General features: G+C 43.7%; 1 protein-coding gene across 1 annotated transcript in view; it reads left to right on the top strand.

The window, feature by feature from the left end:
* Nucleotides 1-12,065, top strand: part of LOC137278708 (DDB1- and CUL4-associated factor 13-like) — a 36,056-nt gene extending 23,991 nt beyond the window's left edge. Inside the window, exons 5-12 of the mRNA XM_067811222.1 lie at nt 4,617-4,772; nt 5,691-5,768; nt 7,461-7,543; nt 8,993-9,060; nt 10,550-10,646; nt 10,731-10,866; nt 11,122-11,285; nt 11,469-12,065. Of these exons, the coding sequence (XP_067667323.1) occupies nt 4,617-4,772; nt 5,691-5,768; nt 7,461-7,543; nt 8,993-9,060; nt 10,550-10,646; nt 10,731-10,866; nt 11,122-11,285; nt 11,469-11,556 (870 nt within the window). The 3' untranslated portion in view covers nt 11,557-12,065. The remainder of the gene's footprint in view (nt 1-4,616; nt 4,773-5,690; nt 5,769-7,460; nt 7,544-8,992; nt 9,061-10,549; nt 10,647-10,730; nt 10,867-11,121; nt 11,286-11,468) is intronic.

Genomic DNA, 12,065 nt, shown 5'->3' with positions numbered 1-12,065 from the left:
CTGTCAGATATGTCAGTGTTTGGTTGATGGATGGCTAAAAGTTGTAAGTCGAGGCCTTGCTCATCCCTTGACCCTTCGGGAGTGTGAGTCTCTGTTAGGTCTTCTCATGTGAGCTCAAGACTTAAAATGCAGGGGACATCTGATGCTTCGGCCACTGCAACGGTTTCTGCTGCCTCACATTCAAGCAAACGATCTGAAGGTCAGAATTCTTCTGCCTCTACATCTTCATTCTTATCTCCACTGGTGGACACTCGAGTCAAATGTTTGCGTCGGAGTCTCGTTGACCGATTGTCTTCACGACCACGAGTTATTCGTTGATGCATCTCTTCAAGGCTGGGGTGCCCATCTCAGCGGTGAGACCACCTCAGGGCTGTGGTCAGGCGCCAACAGGGCTGGCATATAAACAACCTAGAACTCCAAGCAGTGATCCTAGCGGTACAACATTGGACTTCTGAGGAATTCCACTCTATTGATTTCATCCGACAGTTCCACAGTGGTTTGGATGATTCACAATCAAGGCACAACCAGGTCACAGCAGTTATTGAAACAGATGTTCCAACTAGCCAGTCATCTAGACGACAACATAGTAGTAAGGGCTTGGCATATTCCGGGGTGCAGGAATGTCCTTGCAGACACCTTGTCAGGCCCCACCAAGCCATCCCCAACGGAATGGATGCTCCATCCGGAAGCCTTTCTGTTGTTATGGCACAGCCACGGTCGTCCCCTGATAGACTTGTTCACCACCAATTGGCAGTTGCCTCTGTTCATGTCTCCCATCCGAGAGTCAGAAGCTTGGGCAGTCTACGTGATGTCGCTATCGTGGGAAGGGCTAGACGCCTATGCCTTCCCGCCTCCAATTCTTTTTACAGCAGTTGATGCCAAACTCAAACAGACAAAGAGAATCCATCTGCTTTTGGTCACGCCCTGGTGGCCAACCAGACTGTGGTTCCCAGATCTGCGAGGTCTCACCAGCGGAAGCCTGTTACCCCTGCCGGATTGGCTGCCATCCTCATAGTCATTAGTTGCACCCCGATCCTCGTCAGTTTCATCACGCCTGGTTCATCTTCAGACAGCTTTAAAGGCAAAGGGCTATTCCTCACGGGTAGCTAAGGTCATAGCTTTGGCTCACCGGATGTCAACAAGATTTCCAAATGACAACAAATGATCTTCTTTTGAGAAGTTTTGTCGTCTAAAGTCTATAGATCCACTAAAGGTTTCTCCTCAGATGATAGCTGAGTTTCTTCTCTATCTTCGAAAGTCCAGACTCCTTAAAGGTAGTACTATTGGGACATACCTATCGGCCTTGAATTCAGTTCTGGCAGTGAAATGTGACATGCAAGTTTCCAAGGTGCCAGGACTTAATGCTATACTAATGCGATGTACATCTTGGCTTTATTATGGGACTTCATTGCTAAGAATCAACTTCCAGGTCAGCCAGACAGGACGTTCTCTCTTCCTCCTCTTTCTTCGATCATGACGTGGAGGAGGAAGTTCTTTGTCCAGTCAGAGCACTGAAGTTGTATATCACAAGATCGGCCTCCAGAAGACGCTCTAGGAAAAGGCTATTTATTCCCTTTTCTTCTTTGGCTAAAGGTTAGGTCAACAAGAATACGGTGGTGCTTTGGCTTTGTCAGACCATTTTTAGCTGCCTATGACGCTGTGAATCTCCCTCACCTTTCAGCTAATAATCCGCATGTGATTATGTCTTTACATAGACATAGACATTATCCACCATGTCTTTACATAGGAATTGTACTGTCCCTACCATAATGGATGGCTGCTTTTGGAAGTCGACCACAGTCTTCGCCAGTCATTACCTGAGGGATTTGGCTGTAGATGACCATCTGTCGAAACCATATGCATAAGACCTATGGTAAGGTAAGTTAAAATTTATTAAAATCTAAATATTTTAGATATTTAGATACTTACTTTACCATAGGGCGGTAACTCCCTCCCAACGCTGGACTCTCCTCCCCACTCTGGGCTCCAAGGACAAAGTTTTCAGTGAAAGTGAATATTGGATGACCCGCACTTGCGTGGGTACAGAGATCACATCACTTCCGTACAATACATTTGTACAATACATTCATGGGAATGGCGAATCAAAGTCTGTCTGATCTCGTTTTGTGAAGCTTGAGGTAATATGCACCAGACCTATGGTAAGGTAAGTATTTAAATATCTAAAATATTTAGATTTTAATAAATTTACATAATCAGAAAATTATCATAAAAAGATATCTTAAATAGTATATACAGTCGCCCATTTTCCGTTATCTGAAGCTTTCCACTCGCTAACATGACACAATAGTGGAAAATACCTCCGTTTTATAAGCCTCGTATGAATAACATGCGTGGTGATTCGCTTGATGGCGGACATATTTCGAAAGTTGTGATTATCAACTATATCACTGTACCCTTGCCGAGAGTATTTTTACAGTTGTAAGAAGTGATTTTATTGGATCAAAAATTGGTTTCTATCGACGCTTTTTTGACACGTCTGCTGTAGGGATTGTGATTGGCCAAAATCAGGCATGTGACCCAAGGCAGCCAATCATATTACAGTAATGTTGTCCTCGTAAACAGAAACTTTGAGATTCAGACAAACGTTTCTGGTAAATAATGTTATTTTGAACGCAATAAGCAAGAAAGCACTATCAGTATGTAAATTATGGAACCTATTGGACGTATTGTGCTGCGTTATGACCTGTGACAAATATACTTCATACTCGCTTTCTTTATTAAACATCGTGTCTGAACAGAGTAATTTATATGTACATTTGACAACTTTTATGATTGGTTTGTTTATTGAACGTAGTTGGACCACTTGGAATCATTTTCTGATTGCATCAGCATGGCATCGAATGGATAATTCTATTTAATGTAGGTCTAATGAACATACTCTCAAACAACAAGCTACACACAGCACACCCTGCAACACATTCATTGACAGTATTTCGTTATTAATACTGATTACTTTCTCTCCAGATAAAAACTGGTTGAGCCAGAATTTTCAGATCCTGCCTGCATAAGCCACTGGCAGTTTTCAAAACCACAGGGAACACTGACCTGAAAATGTTGACTTTGATGAGATTTCTTAAAAGGATTGAAAAGGCATCACCAAAATGCAACAGAAATCACCTTCCACTTGAAATTAAGCAACAAAGAGCATTCTTTATCAGGTAATAAAAATCCAGATTACTTTCAGAAATTTACAGTGTCTTGAAGGAGTTTCAAGATCAAATCACTACATCACGTCTGGACTCTGTGACACGGAACATCGCCATTGACAGAATGCATGCTGGAGATCTTCTATTGCCATATATCTGAATGTTAGTCTGAGCAAGATGTCATGGCTTACAGTTTGTTGCAACCAAACAGGTGTAACAAATGACAGTCCTGGTACAGGCAGACCTCGAGTACATCCGGGTACTACCGTTGCATGATCGTAATGCCATGGATGAGAGAGAACACAGCAGCCTGGGTGCCCGGACTTCAGAGGATATCCATTCAAACTGTACGGAACAAGTTGAAACAGAGTGGTCTGAGAGCCAGAAAACCAAACATCGGGGTTGTACTCCGTTGTCACCATCGCGTTCAACTTTTCCGTCATATGAAAATATCCATAGATATGTATAGACATTGCCTTCTTCTAAACTGGTGTAAGATTTCATGTACTAAAGTCCATATTTGTGGACAAGTTATTCATATTTGAAAATACAACATTTTCGGAACAGATTCCTTGTATATGCATTTCGATGGTATATTACTTTTAGTTTGTGCATTTTTGTTTTGATGGGGACAGTTGTCTAGGGGCCTGTTAACCACCCAAGGGGCATTTGTCCAGAGGGGAGGGGGCACAATAGACATGGGGGCACATAGGAAGGGGCAGTTGTACGGGGGGAGTGCGGGATGCATACACAGGCACACCTGTGTATACATGTAGTGATACAGTGGAGCTATAGTGTATACATATAGTGATACAGTGGAACTATAGTGTATGCATGTACTGATAAAGAGGATCTGTAGTGTATGCATGTAGTGATACAGTGGATCTGTAGTGTATACATGTAGTGATAAGGTGGATCTGTAGTGTATACACGTAGTGATACAGTGGATCTGTAGTGTATGCATGTAGTGATAAAGTGGAGCTATAGTGTATACATGTAGTGATACAGTGGAACTATAGTGTATACATGTAGTGATAAAGTGGATCTGTAGTGTATACATGTAGTGATACAGTGGATCTGTAGTTTAGGCATGTAGTGATACAGTGGATCTGTAGTGTATACACGTAGTGATACAGTGAAACTGTAGTGTATGCATGTAGGGATACAGTGGATCTGTAATGTATACATTTAGTGATACAGTGGATCTGTAGTGTAGGCATGTAGCGATACAGTGGATCTGTAGTGTATACATGTAGTGATACTGTGGCACTATAATGTGTACATAAATTTGTACAGTTTGATTGAAGCAACATATATTTTTGTCCATCAGGCTATACAAAAAGATTGTGAAGCAAAATCATGTAGTATTCTAGATAGAAGTGAGAAAATGTTGTATTCTTTCAGGTCTGGTACACTTTCTAAGATGCTGACTATTTTCCTGTTGTACAGACAATGTTCCAGTGCCTGGATCACCACTGGTCAGAAAATATTTTTGCAACAAGTGGAGAACAGGTCGACATTTGGGATGAATCAAAGTCAAAACCTATCCGATCATTCAATTGGGGCATCGATAGCATCAAGCATGTCAAGTTTAACCCAGTGGAGGTGGGTGTATGGATGGTTGTCAGTAGAAGTGTGTGTGTTGATGGTTGTCAGTAGAGGTGGGTGTGTTGGTGATTGTCGGTTGATGTGGCTATGTCAGTTGAGGTGGGTGTGTTGATGGTTGTTGGTAGAGTTGGATGTGTTGGTGGTTGTCAGTTGACGTACGTGTGTTGGTGGTTGTCAGTAGAGGTGGATGTGTTGGTGGTTGTCAGTTGACGTGCGTGTGTTGGTGGTTGTCAGTTGACATGCGTGTGTTGGTGGTTGTCAGTTGACGTGCGTGTGTTGATGCTTGTCAGTAGAGGTGGATGTGTTGGTGGTTGTCAGTTGATGTGACTATGTCAGTTGAGGTGGGTGTGTTGATGGTTGTCGGTAGAGTTGGATGTGTTGGTGGTTGTCAGTTGACGTGCGTGTGTTGGTGGTTGTCAGTTGACGTGCGTGTGATGGTGGTTGTCAGTAGAGGTGGATGTGTTGGTGGTTGTCAGTTGACGTGCGTGTGTTGGTGGTTGTCAGTTGACGTGCGTGTGTTGGTGGTTGTCAGTTGACGTGCGTGTGTTGGTGGTTGTCAGTAGAGCTGGGTGTTAGTGATTGTTGGTAGAGGTGGCTGTGTTAGGCAAGGGAGATGTGTTGGTGGTTGTCTGTTGAGGTGGATGTGTTGGTGGTTGTCTGTTGAGGTGGCTGTGTTAGCCAAGGTGAATGTATTGGTAGTTGTTGATAGAGGTGGATGTGTTGGTGGTTGTCAGTAGAGCTGGGTGTTAGTGGTTGTTAGTGGAGGTTGGTGTGTCAGCAGAGGTGGATATGTTGTGGGTTGTTGGTAGAAATGGTTCTTTTTGTTCAGGTGGGTGTGTCAGTGGATGTCAGTAGAGGTGGGTGTGTTGACAACCAGCAGTGATGATATAACAGTGCCATTTCTGGTGTTGACAGACCCATCTGCTGGGGGCAACTGGCATGGACCGTAGTGTTTTGCTGTACGACATGAGGGGATCATCTCCTCTCAGAAAGGTGGGTGTTTCAACATTAACCTCTGTGCTATGTACCGACCATCTTGCATTTTCTCACTCTTTAAAGGATATGTGTGCTATAATAAAGATGATCATTAAGAGTGCACTTGAGGCCTCTCAGAACATAGTTCTGAAATACCCCTAGACACTATTTGACATAGTTCAACATCCTGGGAGGTCATGGTTTCATGTGTATTGGAAGGTCAGGATGTCACATAGTTCATTGTACTGAGAGGTCAAGCAGTGACATACTTTATTGTACAAGGAGCTCAGACATTGTCATAGTTCATTGTTCTGGGAGGTCAGGGTGTGACATGTTTCATTGTATTGGAAGGTCAGGCAGTGACACAGTTCATTGTACTGGGAATTCAGGCAGTGACATGCTTTACTGTACAAGGAGGTCAGGCATTGTCATAGTTCATTATTCTGGGAGGTCAGGGTGTGACATGTTTCATTGTATTGGAAGGTCAGGCAGTGACACAGTTCATTGTACCGGGAGGTCAGGCAGTGACATACTTTACTGTACAAGGAGGTCAGGCATTGTCATGATTCATTGTACCGGGAGATCAGACTGTGACATGGTTCATTGTTCTTGAAGTTAAAGGTGTGACATGTTCCATTGTATTGGAAGGTCAGGCAGTGACACAGTTTTTTGTACATGGGAGATCAGGCAGTGACATACTTTACTGTACAAGGAGGTCAGGCATTGTCATAGTTCATTGTTCTGGGAGGTCAGGGTGTGACATGTTTCATTCTATTGGAAGGTCAGGCTGTGACACGGTTCATTGTACATGGGAGGTCAGGCAGTGACATACTTTACTGTACAAGGAGGTCAGGCATTGTCATAGTTCATTGTTCTGGGAGGTCAGGGTGTGACATGTTTCATTGTATTGGAAGGTCAGGCAGTGACACAGTTTATTGTACCGGGACCTCAGGCTGTGACATACTTTACTGTACAAGGAGGTCAGGCATTGTCATAGTTCATTGTTCTGGGAGGTCAGGGTGTGACATGGTTCATTGTTCTTGAAGTTTAAGGTGTGACATGTTCCATTGTATTGGGAGGTCAGGCAGTGACACAGTTTATTGTACATGGGAGTTCAGGCAGTGACATACTTTACTGTACGAGGAGGTTAGGCATTGTCATAGTTCATTGTTCTGGGAGGTCAGGCTGTGACATGTTTCATTGTATTGGAAGGTCAGGCAGTGACACAGTTCATTGTACCGGGAGGTCAGGCAGTGACATACGTTACTGTACAAGGAGGTCAGGCATTGTCATAATTCATTGTTCTGGGAGGTCAGGGTGTGACATGTTTCATTGTTTTGGAAGGTCAGGGTGTGACATGTTTCATTGTATTGGAAGGTCAGGCAGTGACACAGTTCATTGTACCGGGAAATCAGGAAGTGACATACTTTACTATACAAGGAGGTCAGGCATTGTCATAATTCATTGTACCTGGAGGTCAGGGTGTGACATGGTTCATTATTCTTGAAGTTTAGGGTGTGATATGTTCCATTGTACTGGGAAGTCAGGCAGTGACATAGTTTGTTTTACTGAAATGTCAGGCAGTGACACAGTTTAATGTACGGGGAGGTTGGGCCTTGACATGTTTCACTGTCCTGGGAGGTTGGACAGTGACACAGTTTATTGTACTGGGAAGTCAAGCTCCATTGTACACCTCCGTCTTATCTACAGGTCATCCTGAAGATGTGTTCCAATGCCATCGCCTGGAACCCAATGGAGGCTTTCACCTTCACTGTGGCAAATGAGGATTACAAGTGAGTCCCAAATCTATTCCCCAATCACTAAACTCTTTACTTGTCACTGTCTGTGACCACTAACCCTATCCCTGTTACTGTCTGTGACCTCTAGCCCCATCCTTGTCACTGTCTGTGACCATTAGCCCTATAGTTATCACTGTCTGTGACCACTAACCCTATCCTTGTCTCTGTCTGTGACCACTAGTCCCATCCTTGCCACTGTCTGTGGCCACTAACCCTATCCTTGTCACTGTCTGTGACCATTAGCCCTTTCCTTGTCAATGTCTGTGACCACTAGCCCTATCCTTCTTACTGTCTGTGACCATTAGCCCTATCCTTCTTACTGTCTGTGACCACTAGCCCCATCCTTGTCACTGTCTGTGACCACTAACCCTATCCTTGTTACTGTCTGTGACCACTAGCCCTGTCCTTGTCACTGTCTGAGACCATTGGCCCTATCCTTGTCACTGTCTGTGACCATTAGCCCTATCTTTGTCACTGTCTGTGACCACTAACCCTATCCTTGCCACTGTCTGTGACCACTAGCCCTATCCTTGTTACTGTCTGTGACCACTAACCCTATCCTTGTTACTGTCTGTGACCACAAGCCCTATCCTTGTCACTGTCTGTGACCACTAACCCCATCCTTGTCACTGTCTGTAACCACTAACCCTATCCTTGCCACTGTCTGTGACCACTAGCCCTTTCCTTGTCACTGTCTGTGACCACTAGCCCTATCCTTCTTACTGTCTGTGACCATTAGCCCTATCCTTGTCATTGTCTGTGACCACTAGCCCCATCCTTGTCACTGTCTGTGACCACTAGCCCTATCCTTGCCACTGTCTGAGACCATTGGCCCTATCCTTGTCACTGTCTGTGACCATTAGCCCTATCTTTGTCACTGTCTGTGACCACTGACCCTATCCTTCTTACTGTCTGTGACCATTAGCCCTGTCCTTGTCACTGTCTGAGACCATTAACCCCATCCTTTTCACTGTCTGTGACCACTAGCCCTATCCTTGTTACTGTCCGTGACCACTAGCCCCATCCTTGTCACTGTCTGTGACCACTAGCCCTATCCTTGTCACTGTCTGAGACCATTGGCCCTATCCTTGTCACTGTCTGTGACCATTAGCCCTATCTTTGTCACTGTCTGTGACCACTAGCCCTATCCTTGTCACTGTCTGTGACCATTAGCCCCATCCTTGTCACTGTCTGTGACCATTAGCCCCATCCTTGTCACTGTCTGTGACCATTAGCCCCATCCTTTTCACTGTCTGTGACCACTAGCCCCATCCTTGTCACTGTCTGTGACCACTAGCCCTATCCTTGTAAGTGTGCATGATTACTATACTTGCCTATAGTCACCAGTACACAACTTATGGTGTTGTTTTGACTGTATAATACCTGTGTGTCAACATGTACACAACTGTATGTTGTTCTGACTGTATTATCTCTGTTTTGCAGCCTGTACACATTTGATATTAGGAAACTTTCAATGCCTCTCAACTTTCACATGGACCACATCTCAGCAGGTATGTTAAAGTTATTTCCCTTGACTCAGCAGGTATGTTAAAGTTCTTTCCCTTGACTCAGCAGGTATGTTAAAGTTATTTCCCTTGACTCAGCAGGTATGTTAAAGTTCTTTCCCTTGACTCAGCAGATATGTTACAGTTCTTTCCCTTGACTCAGCAGGTATGTTACAGTTATTTCCCTTGACTCAGCAGGTATGTTAAAGTTCTTTCCCTTGACTCAGCAGATATGTTAAAGTTCTTTCCCTTGACTCAGCAGGTATGTTACAGTTCTTTCCCTTGACTCAGCAGGTGTGTTACAGTTCTTTCCCTTGACTCAGCAGGTATGTTAAAGTTATTTCCCTTGACTCAGCAGGTATGTTAAAGTTCTTTCCCTTGACTCAGCAGATATGTTAAAGTTCTTTCCCTTGACTCAGCAGGTATGTTAAAGTTATTTCCCTTGACTCAGCAGGTATGTTAAAGTTCTTTCCCTTGACTCAGCAGATATGTTACAGTTCTTTCCCTTGACTCAGCAGGTATGTTACAGTTATTTCCCTTGACTCAGCAGGTGTGTTACAGTTCTTTCCCTTGACTCAGCAGGTATGTTACAGTTATTTCCCTTGACTCAGCAGATATGTTAAAGTTATTTCCCTTGACTCAGCAGATATGTTACGGTTATTTCCCTTGACTCAGCAGGTATGTTACAGTTATTTCCCTTGACTCAGCAGATATGTTACAGTTATTTCCCTTGACTCAGCAGGTATGTTAAAGTTCTTTCCCTTGACTCAGCAGAAATGTTAAAGTTATTTCCCTTGACTCAGCAGGTATGTTAAAGTTCTTTCCCTTGACTCAGCAGATATGTTACAGTTATTTCCCTTGACTCAGCAGGTATCTTAAAGTTATTTCCCTTGATGCAGCAGGACTCAATTTTAGCATTAAAACTGAGTGCTCAGCCTGAAACCCTTTGGCACTTTCATCAAAGACCTATGAAACAGACATTGTTAGTAAGGAGGGAGCAACAATTTTTTCATTCTAGAGAAACAAGCTTGTGCAGAGCCTAAGTCTAAGCCTGTGCTGGTAGCATCTACTGCCTGTATCCTAGCTGCCAAGACTTCAGCCCTGTAGACCTCACTCATCACATGCCAGCTCTATCTCCGTCTGACATTGATTATGATGATGCATTTATATGATTTTGTGCACACCCCACTTTCGTGCTGAAATTTTGTTCTAGGACTGTTGAAACTTGGGTGAAAATGAAGTGCGCACTCCCACTTTTCTCAATAGTGTGCACCCCTCCTTTTTTGGAAAAGCTGTATTCACCCCTGCTGCTGTTAAGGTACCCCAGCAAAAATTATTAGGGCTTTGCACATGTCAAGGGCAGACAACTCCAACAGATAGCACTTGGAATAACCACACGGAAGAAAGACAACCCAAGTTTACAGGGTTTTTTTTCAAGAATTAATATCATTGCTGATAATATCTGAAGTTCATAAGCCTTTGAATATTGTTTTAGTGATGGATGTTGACTATTCACCTACTGGACGGGAGTTCGTGTCAGCCGGTTATGACAAGTGTATCAGAATATTTCCTGTCGACCAAAGGCACAGCAGGTAAGTCCATATGTCAAGTACTTCCATTCTAACCTCATGTATCTCAGACACATACCCTATGTCTATTTATGTTTGTTGTTACAGAGAGATCTACCATGCCAAGCGGATGCAGCGTGTCAGTTTGGTGGAATGGTCGTTCGACAATAAGTACATCCTGTCTGCCTCTGACGAGATGAACATCAGAGTATGGAAAGCAAATGCTTCAGAGAAACTGGGTGTGGTGCGTTTGCTTTTCTTCATAGGATATAAATATTGTGTTTGACACTGGATCAGGACCATGATGTGAGATAATACTAGATCACTAGCGCTGTAAGTAGCTCATCAGGGCTGTCGCTAGATCATCAGGTCTGTCACTAGATCATCAGGTATGTCACTAGATCATTAGGGCCGTCACTAGATGATTAACCTTCATGTACTGATTCAACTCTATATGTATGTATTCAGCTCACCTGGACATGTGTTGGTTTGTTGACAGCTCAAACCAAGAGAGAAAACTGCTTTCAACTACAGTGGGAAGCTAAAGGAAAAGTTTGGACACCATCCACAAGTCCGCCGGATTTCGCGGCATCGCCATGTGCCGAAGTTTGTCTACAATGGTGCCAAGGAAATAAAACTGATCAAAGCTTCACACAGGCGAAAGTAAGCTGCTTATTTGATTAGGACAAGGCTGATGGTGACCTTATTGTTGTGTACTTTTTCACTTTTAATGCAGCCTTATGTAATCACTTTGCAACTCTTAGTCTGGACGCAGTAAGTGTTTATCTTTTAAGGCAAACCCAGGGTGTTAATGCATTTGTATACAAGTTTGTCATGTATTTTCAGAGAGAGCAACCGTCGAGCGCACAGTAAACCAGGGGCCATCCCAGATATCAAGGAGAAGGAGAAGCAAGTGGTGGGGGAGGTGGAGTGAGCTTGGGATGTAACATCACCGACCATGTCATTATGATGAACTGAATGTGCTGGTCTGGACTGAGGCAGTGGAAGATAATACATCTTGATGAAATGACATTTTGTAAATAGCATATTTCCATGTGTATGAGAGGATGACTGTCAATCACACACTAACCATAGGAAGAAGACTGTGTCCACTCATAGTTGTACAGTGTCATGTCACATTCTATCCCATGGTTGTGCCCAGGAAAGCATTAAAAGGATGACACACATGGATGTTGGGTGTGTCAAGGATCACATTCTACAGATGACACAAGAGGTTGTTGGGTGTGCTCAGGATCACAGTCTACAGATGGCACACAAGGTTGTTGGGTGTGCTCAGGATCACAGTCTACAGATGGCACACAAGGTTGTTGGGCATGCTGTGATGGCATTAGCTATCTGAAGCTGTCTGTTAGGGCATCTCCTGACTGACATGCTCTTTGCTGTATGAAAATCATTCAAAGAAATAAATATGCAATAATTTCA

This window comes from Haliotis asinina, chromosome 3, assembly GCF_037392515.1.
Source record: "Haliotis asinina isolate JCU_RB_2024 chromosome 3, JCU_Hal_asi_v2, whole genome shotgun sequence".
Taxonomy (NCBI): Eukaryota; Metazoa; Mollusca; class Gastropoda; order Lepetellida; family Haliotidae; genus Haliotis; species Haliotis asinina.
This window is presented reverse-complemented; position numbering and strand designations above follow the sequence as displayed.